Source organism: Bombina bombina, chromosome 6 (genome assembly GCF_027579735.1).
Source record: "Bombina bombina isolate aBomBom1 chromosome 6, aBomBom1.pri, whole genome shotgun sequence".
Lineage (NCBI taxonomy): Eukaryota > Metazoa > Chordata > Amphibia > Anura > Bombinatoridae > Bombina > Bombina bombina.
Genome location: NC_069504.1, coordinates 485,276,630 through 485,294,247, shown reverse-complemented (window position 1 = coordinate 485,294,247; position 17,618 = coordinate 485,276,630). Strand labels below are relative to the sequence as shown.

General features: G+C 40.4%; 1 protein-coding gene across 1 annotated transcript in view; it reads right to left on the bottom strand.

Moving 5' to 3' along the window:
- Positions 1-17,618, bottom strand: part of LOC128663134 (neogenin-like) — a 297,892-nt gene that overhangs the window by 110,637 nt on the left and 169,637 nt on the right. Inside the window, exon 2 of the mRNA XM_053717319.1 lies at positions 113-430. Within this exon, the coding sequence (XP_053573294.1) occupies positions 113-430 (318 nt within the window). The remainder of the gene's footprint in view (positions 1-112; positions 431-17,618) is intronic.

Below are 17,618 nucleotides of genomic sequence, written 5' to 3'. Positions count from 1 at the left end.
TAAAGTGTTCAGTTTTTAAGAAAAAAATATTTTAGACGGTTAAAATAGTGAACAATTTATAACTAGTAAAAAATATGATATATTGTTTAATTCCATTGTGACTAGAATTCACCTGCAACAGAAAGTCGTGCAGTACGGCTGACAATGCTTCCAAGGCTGTCCACAGTTGCAACACACTGATAGACCCCTTCATCTGGTTTGTTGTGCTTTGAGTGCACCACACTTGTGAAGAAAAGGGAGCCATCTGGTAGTAACCGACGCCGGTCATCAGATGCCAAGTTGAGAAATGTCCCATCCTTTTTCCATTCAATCTTTGCTGGCGGCTCTGCATGAACAGAGCAGTTCAGAACCGCGGGAGAACCACGTAACGTCACTATGTCCACTGGTTCAGTCAAAAAATAGAAAGGGGTAAATGTCCTGATCCCCGAACCTGTGAAACAAAATGAAGAAATATTTACTTTTCATTTTTTAAGGATTCTACTATAAATCATATCCATATATTAACACAAACAAATTTCTTTACAATTTTTGAAGGAGAAAAAAAAGCTAAATGTTCTGAGGCTGAGAACTTTCAGCGGAGAACAAAGTTATCAACCAAAAAAAAAAAAGAATTACTGAGATTTATTTATTTACTTTAAACCTTAACGGGACATAATACTCATATGCTAAAACACTTGAAAGTGATGCAACATAAAAGTAAAAAACTAACAGAAAAATATCACCTGAGAATATCTATGTAAAAAAGGAAGGTATATTACCTCACAATTTCCTCAGCTCACCAGACTAAGTGCTGTTTAAAAACTTAGGTTAAAAAAAAAAAGGAAGAAAAGAACAGCAGCAAATCAGCATCAGCAGTGCTGAGGTCATGAACTATTTTACTGTGATCTCATGAGATTTCAAAGTAAACTTCCTTAAACTGAATAGGGAAATAACGTGAGCATGAGGTACGCTCCCTTGCTGATCTCGGCATACTGATTTGCTGCTTAAAGTCCTTTACAATGTGGTGTGAATACTTAGGACATTTTGAGGTAAAATATCTTTCTTTTTTTACATAGAGATGTTCAGGTGATTATTTTCTAGCCAGCTTTTTACAGCTATGCTGCATCACTTTCAAGTGTTTTAACATTTGGGTATCATGTCCCTTTAAGTTTAATGCTGCACTAGGCAAAGATAAAACTGCCGCTTCCCTCATCATACCAATTTAAATTACAAATTGAAATCATATACGCCTCATATATATTCCTCACAACAGAGAACATCCTGCAAAAGGATAGCAGAAACAGCAAAGGACAATCAAACTGTTGCTTTTACATTTGTCGTATTCAGACTTGTATTTAAGTCCTTAAAGGGACATAAAACCAAATTTATTTATTTCATGGTTTATAAAGAGCATGTAATTTTAAACAACTTTCTAATTCACTTCTATTATCTAATTTGCTTCATTCTCTTGATATACTTAGCTGAAAATCATATCTAGATAGGCTTAGAAGCTGCCGATTGGTTGCTGCACATAGATGCCTCGTGTGATTGGCTCAACCATGTGCATTTATATTTCTTCAACAAAAGATATCTAAAGAATGAAGCAAATTACATAATAGAAGTAAATTGGAATGTTGTTTAATATTGTATTCTCTACTTGAATTATGAAAGAAAAAATGTGGGTTTAGTGTTCCTTTAACCCTTTCAGTGCTAATGACGGCTCTGAGCCGTCACAGAGTTTCTCACTCTGGTGCTAATTACGGCTCAGAGCCGTCATGAGCACTCTCCCACCTTGAGGGAGATCTGGGGGCTCCTTGCTGCTCCTACCCCGGCGATCGTGCCTGTAGAGTGACAGGCATCGCCGGGGCTTCACGTGATGCGCGGTGACGTCACGCGCAATTACGTGATGACGTCACCGCGCAATTTTATTTATACTTAACAATGTTAAGTATAGGAGGAGGGGGCATGCTGCTTAGAAGCCTGTATCTCAGGCATCTAAGCAGCTACAGACCCCCAAGACCCACTGTTGGAAAGGTAATCGCAGCAGTTTTTCCTGCCATGTAGTGATCCAGACATGTGCTCACTACCTACTTGGGTAGGTAAAAAAGCAAAATGTGACAATAGAAATAAAGAAATCTGTTTAAAATCTTATGCTCTGTCTGAATCACAAAAGGAAAAAATGTGTTTCCTGCCACTTTAAATTTATATATTCTATGTTATCTTTTTCTTTTGTTGGCCTACTGGCTGCTAGAGAAGGGAGAAATACAAAACCTACTGAATTAAAAGTAGCAATATTGTGCATTACAGTTTTTAGGATGGCATTTGGGTATAAGATGAGTAGGATGACATGCTTCACAGATAAATTATCCTTAAATAGACAAAGTATTTTTGTTTGTTGCATTAAAAAAAAAAAACATTTTTAAAAAGCATTACAGGTTTTGCAATTTCTTTCATAAAGGTAGTGAGAGTCCACAGGCCATTACTCCTGGGAATTCCACGCCTGGCCTCTATTATAGTTATATTATACATGTAGAAAATGACAGAGGTCCCTTTAACTTCTGTGTTAAGTCTACTAGTAAATAATGAAGAAATCAGCAAATAATTTGTTAGCTGATTCCACACTGTTTCTCCAAAATATTCCTAAACATAGTGGTAAAGTCACGACCACAGCAGTGTGACACAAAGATGGTTAATGTTGCTCTTGGCATTTTGAGCATCTGTTTGGAAGTGGAAGGAAAACAGATAACACTTAGCAAGCAGTGTAAATGATGGCAGAGAGAGACAACGGCTATGTGGCACAGTGCCAATTCACATCTCCCTATCATGTAGGAGCTTCATTCAGCAGCTCTGTCATAAAATGAGTCCATGGGGCAGGCAAACATTGTCCTACATGCCCCACACCCTTCAGAATTTAGTTTAAACAGCTTAACAGCTGTTTAAGGAATCTTGTAGAAGAGCCATCACACTGGTACATGTCATATAATTAATTCTTATTAAATAGGACAAACCATGGTAAAAGACTACATAAAGATCTAGCTGCAGCAGGACAGCAAAGCTACGGGAAAAGACAAAATCATGTCTATCCATCCATCAGCAGAATGACACCTGTCAACTGGCCTTCCTTCCAACAGATACATGACTGCTGTCCATATCGCTAGAACCATAAGGAAGAATCTTTAGACCTTAATAGACCGAAAGCCACAATGACAAACAGCATGCAGAAACAAAAGCAAATAATGCCTCAGCATATTACTCTAACAAACATCTCTAGCTCAAAGGGACGCAATACTGACAAGCAAGTAGTGCATGAACACACCTAGGGTTTGCCAGGTGTCCAGAATTCAACTGGACGGTCCAGTATTATAGCCATCTGTCCAGTAAAATGTTTACAAAAATACTGGACACTTAAGTTCTTTTTTAAAGTCCCTGAGTGGTAGCTAAATATAAAAGGCCTCCTATGCCTAAATGCATTACTATTATGGAGCAGAAAGACTTGAGGGGCACTCAGGGAGGTCAAATTACTTCTGCTTACATAGGTCACTGGCAGCCAAAGTGGTAAAATTATTGCTCTGGATGTTACTGGCTGCTAATGGGTAAAATTACTGTTCTAAATCAGTTGTGAAAAATAAATACCATAAATCATGCGTGATGGTTAAGGTACAGCTTTAAGGGGCAGCATTGTGTGAACCCACCTACCATTGTGCATAGTCATTTTTTGTGGAAGATAACTGGCAACCCTAAAGACACCTAATTCCTAGCATATTAGGGTTTCTTGAAAACAGGCTTGGGAACCACTAGTCTATGTGATAGTGTCTATGCCAAGATTTGTAAACTATGCCAAAAGAATCAAGCTACACCTTACCCACAAAAACAAAACATCTCACAACTGTAGATTTCTAAAAAAAAAAAAACAGGCTGAAAAAAGGCGCTTGAGAGGTGACATGATTACTTTATATAAATATATTCAAGGCCCATATACAGAGATGGCAGAAGCTGTTTATTCCAAAAAAAATGTTTCTGACAAGAGGTCACAATTTAAGGTTGGAGGAAAGGAGATTTCATCTCCTGCAACAAACGTTTTTTCACTGTAAGAGCAATAAAATTGTGGGACACATTACCAAAGGAGGCAGTGAATGCCAATACCCTAGATATACATTTAAAAATAGTTTGGATACATTTCTGTATATAAACAAAATTCATGGATATGATATCTAGTATTAAATGGGTCACCTTTTAGTGGAGTTATTTAAGCTTAAGTCCATCGAGGTCAACCTAATCTACTATTTTATGTTACTATGATATCAAGAACTATCCTCTTCTGACATACAACCAGGGGTCAAGTCCTCCAAAAAAGTGTGGTAACTCACCAAGACTTCCACCCTCCCTCACAATTAATATATATATATATATATATATATATATATACCATATTGTCCAGAGTATAGGCCGCACTTTTTCCCCCAATGCAAGTCTTTAAATTAGGGGTGCGGCCTATACTCGGGATGTTGCCCAAAAACAATATACAAATACCGACATACTGTAAAGTACCCTAGCTTGAACAGGTTGGGGTTAGGCAGAAGCGGAAGCACAGTGTTTGTTGCAGGGAGGGTTTCCTGGAGACTCCACTGGCCGCCGCCGACATGCTAAGCCACCGCCGGGATGATCATGATTTCCCACTTAAAGCTGCACTCAGGAGCAGCGAGTTTATCATGGAGAGCGCAGCCGGACAGGAGAGACACCGAGCCATCACGCCAGCACACCACTGCTGCCCAGGATGTCAGGAGCACAGGATGGGAGTGGGAGGGTTTAAGATTGCGCGTTATCATCTGTAACACAGCGTCTGAGATAACAAGTGCCACCTTATGTGTATGTGGTGAGGAGAGGGTTATGATTGATGAAGGGTGCTAAGAGGGTGAGGATGGCTAAGGGGTGGTACCGGTAGTTACGCTAATAGAGTAGTGGGCACTGTGTGAGGGAAGGAAGCCGAGTGGATTAAGAGGAGGCAGTCTGTGAGGGTTATGAGGGGGCTGTGTGAGGGGGAGGGTAAAAAGACTTATCTGTCAGGGAGTGAGGCTAAGAGTTAAAAATGTAATTTCTTTAAAATGACATCAAACTTTAAGGGTGCGGCTTATAATCAGGAGCGGCCTATACTCGGAACAATACGGTATATGTAAAGCCATATATAAACAAACATCAACTGAGCCATTCTAGATCAAAGCAAGTGCTACAAACATTTATATACAAACAGAACCAGGAACCTATAGCATTAGATCCACACAGTGAAAATCTAGCTACAAAAAGAAAGGGTGGCTGGAAAGGGATAAAAGATCACTACTTTTACATTACAGATACACAGAAGATGTTTTACATGTAGATTGTCCTGTCAGGAAATAAAACTATATTGATTTCTCAAATTGATTGCATTTTTGAGGTGTGAATTATGCATAGCTGCAGGAGCATGGCCAAATCAGACTCACAGATTGACTGTGCAATATTAAAACATATTAGTAGGTTGTTTCTCTGTGTTAATCAACACCATTTGCTTTTAAATAAGGGATGTGGAAATGTGATAATTAGCAGAACAAAAAACAGATGTTATATGTAAGGTTTTTAGAATTAAGAATAAAGTCTCAAGATAATATCATTTGCATTGAGAACTCATTTGCGAACAGATCTCACCTGCCTAATTCCATTTACGCATTCATCAATATATAGAAAATGTCTACAAAAAATATCAATGGCAAATAACATGGTAGGTTCAATAATAACTTGTTATGCAAATGAGGTGGCTTTGAAACTCAACAAAAGTGCATTATTCCCCCACCCGGTGATGTGTCAGTTTATACTAAAATGCCATAAATGTGAAAACTAAACTAAGCATGGACATCTGCTTCCGTCAGAGGCGTAACTAGAACTCTCAGGGCCCCGATGCAAGAATCCACGAAGGTCCCCCCCCCTATATTTGCTGAGCATTATGTGTTGAGATCAAAATGTGCTTTTTGGGGAAGGTTGCATCTAAACTTTGGTGACATGGTTTGGGGAAATGCTTTGGTATATAAACATGCAGTGCAAACTGCAGCAATCCATATATATATACATAAGACTCGGACATACACACAAAATACACATACATATACACAGATACAGACAGCCATAAACACACATACATCCACTCATGCACAAACACAAATAAAATACCCATACATGCAGATACAGACACTGATCAACACAAATATATATGCACGCTTATACTGTTTTATACACACACAAAATACACATACATTCACACAGATACAAACACTAATAAATATATATATACACACCTTTAGACACAAAATACATATACATTCACACAGATACAAACAAATATATATATATATATATACACGCCTTTGCACACAAAATATATATACATTCACACAGATACAAACATACACATATATATATATATATATATATATATATATATACATACATGACTTTACACACAAAATACATATACATTCACACAGATACAAACAAATATATATATATATACATATATATATATATATATATATATACACACATACACAATACACACACACACAAAATACACATACATACAACACTAGTGCAAACACACAAAAACCACACAAAAAAACACATACATACACATTGTGTTTATTAAATACTGTTTACATTTGTTTTCACTTTTCTGAGAGCTCCCTTTTAGCAGTGAAATAGTTAAAAAGTGCTTAGAGAAAGGCTGGTCAAAACGGCAGGGTGAGGGGGATAATTTTGCCCTGCATTATAACCTCAAACCTCCTAAATAAGCAGCAGCAGTACAAAGGTTGTAAAAACTAAACTTGAAGAAGTGATAATAGAAGATAAGTAACACAGCACATACCTTTCACCCGTGGGAGGAAACTGCAAATACATTAGGCTGTCTCTTGCAGTGCTGGACAGCAGCATGGCAAACATTGACAGGCTGCTCTGATTTTGATCTATTGAGAGATTTGTTGCAGCTAATCTGCAGAAAAAATTGAGAGGTGCGCACAAATGCCGGTCCTTGTCTTCTACAACTACTATGGGAGGTTCAAAGGTTATTAAGAAAGCTCTACAATGAGAGCCAGCACTCACTCAATAAATGGCTCCTGTCAGGTGGTGAGCCACTCTTACATCCAGTCAGACCGCGATTTTCAAACAGCCCGCCCTAAGTAAGTAGCACACTTTAGGAAGTGCTACTCTTTTGCTGGACCCTCAAAAAATAATTATATATACTGTATATAGCGCACCATCCAGTTCTTGTGCAGCTGTGCTCTCTTTAAAAAATGTATGCGTGGGTCTCACAATGACAGAGTAGAATTAGATAGCAACGGTTCCAGCAATGCACTGACTTACCTCTGGCTCTTCCTACTTCCTTCCACTTCGCAGTCTATGTAGGGACTTTTAAATGCGTTACTGGCTGGTAGCTAGCTGCATTGATTCACTGCAGAGACCGCTCTGCTCCAGCCTCCTTTCCCGCACTCAGCAGCAAATGTTTCAGAGCGTTGCCATGGTAACCCACGGCAACGCTCTGATTTAAAACTGTTAGGGTGCAGGAACGCAGCCACTGAAAAAAATTATGTCGCAAAAAAGTTTGTTAAAAAAAAAAAAAGTATTGAAAAAAAAAAACACTTGTGGAAAAATAAAAAAGGTTGTTCTGCTGCAGCTGGGCCCCCCTAAGGTTGGACCTGCTGGGCCCGGTCGCAAGTGCGACTTCTGCACCACTGTTAGTTACGCCCCTGGCTTCCGTAAAGGTTAAATATTCTCATTTTTGTTCAATATGTACTTGGTTTAAGTCCTCAAAACATCATAGTTGCAGACAAAATGTAAAATTATGAATGACTTTATACGTCTTAAAAAAGGCAAATGATACAGCAAAAAAAAGTACATATGCATGATAGAAACCATCTTACCCGAGTTTACATTCTCAGGCACACAAAAAAAAGAAGATATAAAACAGAGGGGGTTTTTTAGGGTTAAGGGAAATTTTATTCAAAGCCTCCATAGCCCCAAAAATGTTTGCATTAATATTATACACGTCTTAAAAATAAAATGTTAAAGGCCCCTAAGGAAAAGTAGTCTAGTTGGAATATTTTTTGCTATGTGTAAAAATTCCTATATGGCTTTGTTGAATATCTCAAACAACCAATTAAAACTTCAAATGTTCAGGGTTTATAGTCTCAAATGTGTTACAGGGACAAGGCAAGCAATAGTATGCTGAGGCTATTACAAGCCGCTTTGCAATCCATGTTTATTTAAAAAAACTTATCACTTTTTTATATTTTTGTTTTCTTAAGCATGATCTTTGGCTTCCAATCAACACTCATGTAAGCACAGTAACTGGCACTGGGCAGGCGTGTGGTGCAAATCTATATGTTAAAGGCTAAAGAAGTTTATTTTCTTATGCTGCTTAGCAGGAACTCTCTCTCAGTATTATGCTACTGTTCCTTATATCCCTTTAAGTAATTCAACCGTTATATCATTTAAAAACCACTATTAACATGCATTAACTATTGACTTTTTCATAACATAATTGCCCTCCATACTATTTGCCATGTCAATCATTAATCTAATGTACATATCAGCACGGTAGAGATGGCAAGCACACGGCATGAACTAGAGAGGGAAATTAGTCCAGCCAGGAACGCTGAGAAGGTTTCTGAGCAGTCAAAAGCATGTAAACCAAAGTGATCCACTGCAGCAGCATGCTAACGCTGACTGTGAGCGAACTCCACCCCATAACTACTGCAGTGCCAGTCCCGGCAGGGAAACATTATGCTATCCTGGATATAGAAATAAGCTAGACAATTGTTGTCTTAAGCATACAAAATAGATACAGGAACACAAACTTTTTTTTTATTATATACTGCAAATAAAAAAAGGTATTTATAAGTGTGATTAGAGGTTTTCCTTTTATTTCTTTATTTTTGAAATCGGATGCCCCTTTCCAAAATAAAATTGGTTTCTCTTTTCATGCTGCTTGACACACATTCCTGTTCACCAACAGAGCAGCCAGTGAGAAATCAGTCCCTAGGGTTTAGTGGTACAGTACCATACACTGCTTATTGGTTTGAAAACTACACAGTAACTGGAGCAGAATGTAACCATAATAAGATTGCCGGGTAAAGGGCAGATACAGCTCAGAAACAAATCCAGAATAGAAGGAAACACGGGGACCCTTTGACACATTCAATGGCTGCCTTTTTAAGTATGTAAGTCCTTAGAAGCTACATACCCCAGAAAATAAAATTAAAAAATGAAAACAAAGAGCACAGCTCATAACCATTTAAAACATGAATATTCATGTGAAATTGGGCACTTACATGTTAAATGCAAGCTGGCCCCAAAAAGCCCTGACAGAGGTCAGAGGATGGGAATTAGGACAGCATACTGGGGGGGGGGGGGGGGGGGTTGTCATATTTTTATGTTTGTTCTGAATGCAAAAATAAACTAAGAAAAGTTTCACATGATGCTGGTATGTTCCTTTATGCCAAAAGTGAAATAGCCACCAGATCAAAGATTATTAAAAAAAAAATTGTGTTTTAGTATAATAGTATGAAAGGAGGCAAACATATTTGCTGACTAACAAATCAAAAATGTTGAGGTAAATTGCATATAAAGAGAATGTTATGGAGACTGAGTAAGCATGTCTGATAAAGGAACTATCTGGAGATGGAGCCCATTAAAGGGACAGTTCATTGTAAAATTGTTTTTCTCTATATGTGTTCCCCATGACTTGTTATACCAGCTGCAGCGTATAAAATGTATGAGAAATTGCACATTTATGCTTCACATTGCAAAAACAGAATTTATGTTTACCTGATAAATTTCTTTCTCCAACGGTGTGTCCGGTCCACGGCGTCATCCTTACTTGTGGGATATTCTCTTCCCCAACAGGAAATGGCAAAGAGCCCAGCAAAGCTGGTCACATGATCCCTCCTAGGCTCCGCCTACCCCAGTCATTCGACCGACGTTAAGGAGGAATATTTGCATAGGAGAAACCATATGGTACCGTGGTGACTGTAGTTAAAGAAAATAAAATATCAGACCTGATTAAAAAAAACCAGGGCGGGCCGTGGACCGGACACACCGTTGGAGAAAGAAATTTATCAGGTAAACATAAATTCTGTTTTCTCCAACATAGGTGTGTCCGGTCCACGGCGTCATCCTTACTTGTGGGAACCAATACCAAAGCTTTAGGACACGGATGAAGGGAGGGAGCAAATCAGGTCACCTAAATGGAAGGCACCACGGCTTGCAAAACCTTTCTCCCAAAAATAGCCTCAGAAGAAGCAAAAGTATCAAACTTGTAAAATTTGGTAAAAGTGTGCAGTGAAGACCAAGTCGCTGCCCTACATATCTGATCAACAGAAGCCTCGTTCTTGAAGGCCCATGTGGAAGCCACAGCCCTAGTGGAATGAGCTGTGATTCTTTCGGGAGGCTGCCGTCCGGCAGTCTCGTAAGCCAATCTGATGATGCTTTTAATCCAAAAAGAGAGAGAGGTAGAAGTTGCTTTTTGACCTCTCCTTTTACCTGAATAAACAACAAACAAGGAAGATGTTTGTCTAAAATCCTTTGTAGCATCTAAATAGAATTTTAGAGCGCGAACAACATCCAAATTGTGCAACAAACGTTCCTTCTTTGAAACTGGTTTTGGACACAGAGAAGGTACGATAATCTCCTGGTTAATGTTTTTGTTAGAAACAACTTTTGGAAGAAAACCAGGTTTAGTACGTAAAACCACCTTATCTGCATGGAACACCAGATAAGGAGGAGAACACTGCAGAGCAGATAATTCTGAGACTCTTCTAGCAGAAGAAATCGCAACTAAAAACAAAACTTTCCAAGATAATAACTTAATATCAACGGAATGTAAGGGTTCAAACGGAACCCCCTGAAGAACTGAAAGAACTAAATTGAGACTCCAAGGAGGAGTCAAAGGTTTGTAAACAGGCTTGATTCTAACCAGAGCCTGAACAAAGGCTTGAACATCTGGCACAGCTGCCAGCTTTTTGTGAAGTAATACCGACAAGGCAGAAATCTGTCCCTTCAGGGAACTTGCAGATAATCCTTTTTCCAATCCTTCTTGAAGGAAGGATAGAATCCTAGGAATCTTAACCTTGTCCCAAGGGAATCCTTTAGATTCACACCAACAGATATATTTTTTCCAAATTTTGTGGTAAATCTTTCTAGTCACAGGCTTTCTGGCCTGAACAAGAGTATCGATAACAGAATCTGAGAATCCTCGCTTCGATAAAATCAAGCGTTCAATCTCCAAGCAGTCAGCTGGAGTGAAACCAGATTCGGATGTTCGAACGGACCCTGAACAAGAAGGTCTCGTCTCAAAGGTAGCTTCCAAGGTGGAGCCGATGACATATTCACCAGATCTGCATACCAAGTCCTGCGTGGCCACGCAGGAGCTATCAAGATCACCGACACCCTCTCCTGCTTGATCCTGGCTATCAGCCTGGGGATGAGAGGAAATGGCGGGAACACATAAGCTAGTTTGAAGGTCCAAGGTGCTACTAGTGCATCCACTAGAGCCGCCTTGGGATCCCTGGATCTGGCCCCGTAGCAAGGAACTTTGAAGTTCTGACGAGAGGCCATCAGATCCATGTCTGGAATGCCCCACAGGTGAGTGACTTGGGCAAAGATTTCCGGATGGAGTTCCCACTCCCCCGGATGCAATGTCTGCCGACTCAGAAAATCCGCTTCCCAATTTTCCACTCCTGGGATGTGGATAGCAGACAGGTGGCAGGAGTGAGACTCCGCCCAAAGAATAATTTTGGTTACTTCTTCCATCGCTAGGGAACTCCTTGTTCCCCCCTGATGGTTGATGTACGCAACAGTCGTCATGTTGTCTGATTGAAACCGTATGAACCTGGTCCTCGCAAGCTGGGGCCAGGCCTGGAGAGCATTGAATATCGCTCTCAGTTCCAGAATATTTATCGGTAGAAGAGATTCTTCCCGAGACCAAAGACCCTGAGCTTTCAGGGATCCCCAGACCGCGCCCCAGCCTATCAGACTGGCGTCGGTCGTGACAATGACCCACTCTGGTCTGTGGAACATCATCCCTTGAGACAGATTGTCCAGGGACAGCCACCAACGGAGTGAGTCTCTGGTTCTCTGATTTACTTGTATCTTCGGAGACAAGTCTGTATAGTCCCCATTCCACTGACTGAGCATGCACAGTTGTAATGGTCTTAGATGAATGCGCGCAAAAGGAACTATGTCCATCGCCGCCACCATCAACCCGATCACTTCCATGCACTGAGCTATGGAAGGAAGAGGAACGGAATGAAGTATCCGACAAGAGTCCAGAAGCTTTGTTTTTCTGGCCTCTGTTAGAAAGATCCTCATTTCTAAGGAGTCTATAATTGTTCCCAAGAAGGGAACCCTTGTTGACGGGGATAGAGAACTCTTTTCCACGTTCACTTTCCAGCCGTGAGATCTGAGAAAGGCCAGGACAATGTCCGTGTGAGCCTTTGCTTGAGGAAGGGACGACGCTTGAATCAGAATGTCGTCCAGGTAAGGTACTACTGCAATGCCCCTTGGTCTTAGCACCGCTAGAAGGGACCCTAGTACCTTTGTGAAAATCCTTGGAGCAGTGGCTAATCCGAAAGGAAGCGCCACGAACTGGTAATGTTTGTCCAGGAATGCAAACCTTAGGAACCGATGATGTTCCTTGTGGATAGGAATATGTAGATACGCATCCTTTAAATCCACCGTGGTCATGAATTGACCTTCCTGGATGGAAGGAAGGATAGTTCGAATGGTTTCCATCTTGAACGATGGGACCTTGAGAAATTTGTTTAAGATCTTGAGATCTAGGATTGGTCTGAACGTTCCCTCTTTTTTGGGAACTATGAACAGATTGGAGTAGAACCCCATCCCTTGTTCTCTTAATGGAACAGGATGAATCACTCCCATTTTTAACAGGTCTTCTACACAATGTAAGAACGCCTGTCTTTTTATGTGGTCTGAAGACAACTGCGACCTGTGGAACCTCCCCCTTGGGGGAAGTCCCTTGAATTCCAGAAGATAACCCTGGGAGACTATTTCTAGCGCCCAAGGATCCAGAACATCTCTTGCCCAAGCCTGAGCGAAGAGAGAGAGTCTGCCCCCCACCAGATCCGGTCCCGGATCGGGGGCCAATATTTCATGCTGTCTTGGTAGCAGTGGCAGGTTTCTTGGCCTGCTTTCCCTTGTTCCAGCCTTGCATTGGTCTCCAAGCTGGCTTGGCCTGAGAAGTATTACCCTCTTGCTTAGAGGACGTAGCACCTTGGGCTGGTCCGTTTTTACGAAAGGGACGAAAATTAGGTCTATTTTTTGCCTTGAAGGGCCGATCCTGAGGAAGGGCGTGGCCCTTACCCCCAGTGATATCAGAGATAATCTCTTTCAAGTCAGGACCAAACAGCGTTTTCCCCTTGAAAGGAATGTTTAGTAGCTTGTTCTTGGAAGACGCATCAGCCGACCAAGATTTCAACCAAAGCGCTCTGCGCGCCACAATAGCAAACCCAGAGTTCTTAGCCGCTAACTTAGCCAATTGCAAAGAGGCGTCTAGAGTGAAAGAATTAGCCAATTTGAGAGCATTGATTCTGTCCATAATCTCCTCATAAGGAGGAGAGTCACTATCGAGCACCTTAAGCAGTTCATCAAACCAGAAATATGCGGCAGTAGTGACAGGGACAATGCATGAAATGGGTTGTAGAAGGTAACCCTGCTGAACAAACATCTTTTTAAGCAAACCTTCTAATTTTTTATCCATAGGATCTTTGAAAGCACAACTATCCTCTATGGGAATAGTGGTGCGTTTGTTTAAAGTAGAAACCGCTCCCTCGACCTTGGGGACTGACTGCCATAAGTCCTTTCTGGGGTCGACCATAGGAAACAATTTTTTAAATATGGGGGGAGGGACGAAAGGAATACCGGGCCTTTCCCATTCTTTATTAACAATGTCCGCCACCCGCTTGGGTATAGGAAAAGCTTCTGGGAGCCCCGGCACCTCTAGGAACTTGTCCATTTTACATAGTTTCTCTGGGATGACTAAATTTTCACAATCATCCAGAGTGGATAATACCTCCTTAAGCAAAATGCGGAGATGTTCCAATTTAAATTTAAATGTAATCACATCAGATTCAGCCTGCTGAGAAATGTTCCCTAAATCAGTAATTTCTCCCTCAGACAAAACCTCCCTGGCCCCCTCAGATTGGGTTAGGGGCCCTTCAGAGATATTAATATCAGCGTCGTCATGCTCTTCAGTAACTAAAACAGAGCAGCCACGCTTACGCTGACAAGGGTTCATTTTGGCTAAAATGTTTTTGACAGAATTATCCATTACAGCCGTTAATTGTTGCATAGTAAGGAGTATTGGCGCGCTAGATGTACTAGGGGCCTCCTGAGTGGGCAAGACTCGTGTAGACGAAGGAGGGAATGATGCAGTACCATGCTTACTCCCCTCACTTGAGGAATCATCTTGGGCATCATTGTCATTATCACATAAATCACATTTATTTAAATGAATAGGAATTCTGGCTTCCCCACATTCAGAACACAGTCTATCTGGTAGTTCAGACATGTTAAACAGGCATAAACTTGATCAGAAAGTACAAAAAACGTTTTAAAATAAAACCGTTACTGTCACTTTAAATTTTAAACTGAACACACTTTATTACTGCAATTGCGAAAAAACATGAAGGAATTGTTCAAAATTCACCAAATTTTCACCACAGCGTCTTAAAGCCTTGAAAATATTGCACACCAATTTTGGAAGCTTTAACCCTTAAAATAACGGAACCGGAGCCGTTTTAAGCTTTAAACCCCTTTACAGTCCCTGGTATCTGCTTTGCTGAGACCCAACCAAACCCAAAGGGGAATACGATACCAAATGACGCCTTCAGAAGTCTTTTATAAGTATCAGAGCTCCTCTCACATGCGACTGCATGCCATGCCTCTCAAAAACAAGTGCGCAACACCGGCGCGAAAATGAGACTCTGCCTATGCTTTGGGAAAGCCCCTAAAGAATAAGGTGTCTAAAACAGTGCCTGCCGATATTATTATATCAAAATACCCAGATAAAATGATTCCTCAAGGCTAAATATGTGTTAATAATCAATCGATTTAGCCCAGAAAAAGTCTACAGTTTAAATAAGCCCTTGTGAAGCCCTTATTTACAATCGTAATAAACATGGCTTACCGGATCCCATAGGGAAAATGACAGCTTCCAGCATTACATCGTCTTGTTAGAATGTGTCATACCTCAAGCAGCAAGGGACTGCAAACTGTTCCCCCAACTGAAGTTAATTGCTCTCAACAGTCCTGTGTGGAACAGCCATGGATTTTAGTTACGGTTGCTAAAATCATTTTCCTCATACAAACAGAATTCTTCATCTCTTTTCTGTTTCTGAGTAAATAGTACGTACCAGCACTATTTGAAAATAACAAACTCTTGATTGAATAATGAAAAACTACAGTTAAACACTAAAAAACTCTAAGCCATCTCCGTGGAGATGTTGCCTGTACAACGGCAAAGAGAATGACTGGGGTAGGCGGAGCCTAGGAGGGATCATGTGACCAGCTTTGCTGGGCTCTTTGCCATTTCCTGTTGGGGAAGAGAATATCCCACAAGTAAGGATGACGCCGTGGACCGGACACACCTATGTTGGAGAAAACCTAATTTATGTAAGAACTTACTGATAAATTCATTGTTTTCATGGTGGCGAGAGTCTGCTAAACCCCTCAGTAACTAGCTCGTGGACTATCGCCACCTATATGAAAGAAATGTGTAATTTCTTCTGCTGTTTGTGTTTACATAGTTTGTCAATAGCCTATACCTAGGTATATAAACTTTCAGTATAGGTAGTGATACTACAGGCTAAATCAGCTATTTTAAATGCCAATATAAAGGCTAAGGAGCTAGCTGCAAACAATTCAATACACTTCAGCAGGTACAATGGATCATTGGTAACAAATTAAAGGAGAGAAAGTTTTTGGGTAAACTGTGCCTTTAAGAAAAGGTGAAAAAAGCAGAAAATCAGTGGCTAGATTGAGATCTGCTATCTAAAAAAGTCCTGCATATCAGAATCAATAAGGCCTACACAGCTCACACTTATGCTGCCTCAGGTTACTGTGTAATTTAATACTGAAGACAAGGTCACTGCTACAGATGACAGCAGCACTTCATTGAAATATCAAGAACAGTTGTTCCATGCCAATTTCTGCCTTCCACCGCCAAAATAAGAGCTGATGCACACTGTAAGCTTCCTCAATAAGATCACAGGCAGCTCACTCCAGTGGTAGATTTAGCATAAATGTAGGTCACTATACTTCTACAGGTTATTTGTAGAAGACAGTTTCTTTAGAGAAACAACTGAAAATATTATTATTATTATTATCGGTTATTTGTAGAGCGCCAACAGATTCCGCAGCGCTATAAACAAAGGGGGAGTTTGCAATAAAAAAACTATACCAAACACAGAAAACAGTCACCAAAAGAAAGACGGGAAACGTTCTAAGTGCAGTAACATATATAGTGGTAAAAATGTCTAGATGAAAACAACTAGGCATCTGGAAAAAAGAACAATGACAAAATCTCAAGAACCAGGGTATCATAGGATCCTAAAGTTTGAATTCGGGCTCTCACTTTTTTGATTTTTCTGTGCATATGTAAACAAACACCCCTGTCTGGCTCTTCAATATTGTTCTTGACTCTTACATTTGAAATAAAGTTGTCAACACCAATTTTATGTCACGGTTATCAGGACGTATCAAGTCATGCCCGGTTATCCAAATAAATCCTTAAATTCCAGTTCTGGCTGCTCAGTTTTTTGATTATTCTACAGATATACATTAATAGAGCATTTCATTTTAGCATTAGAATACCCCTTATACAGTAGCTTTTAGTCAAGCTTTGCCCAATTTCATGAATACTAAAAAAATCTGTCAGAGTATTTCTTATTACAAATGTACTGACAAAATAATACCACCACCTAAATTCCTACTTGTATGAATGAGTATGGGACAGTCCTAGCATAGCCAAAGCAGAGCAGATTGATTCCCAGTGATAAATGGTACCGCCTCTTGTGTGTAGCATGTCATTATCCCCCCTCTTCTTCCACTCAATCCATCAGAGAGCTGTTGCATGCCCCCAACACAATAAAATCCCCTATGCTACCAGCTACACACTACAAATCAACCCCCTCCTCTTTAGCGGACATGTGTATAATAAAGAGGGGGAGGAAAGGCTGAGAGTCCCATGCCACCCGTTTCCATGGTTACCCAAGGCTCAGCAAGTTGCATTTCTAAGGAGCTGCAGGCAGTGTGTGGGTATGTGCGGTGAGCAGAGGGGGAGGGAGGACGGCATGGAAAATCAACACCGGAGAGGTGTGCAGCATAATAACCCATTGCGTAAATTCAGGAAAAGGATTGTGTGTGAGCACAATACGTAACTGACGTGCAATGTATGCAGAGTAATACTGTGTGTGCGTATTACTCTTTCTACAAGCTGCATAAAACAGCAGATGTTTATATGCAGCATAGGAGACGTTATGTGTAGCCTGAATCTTCTTCCAAGATAAAACAGATTACTACAGCACCCCAGACAATAGTTGTTG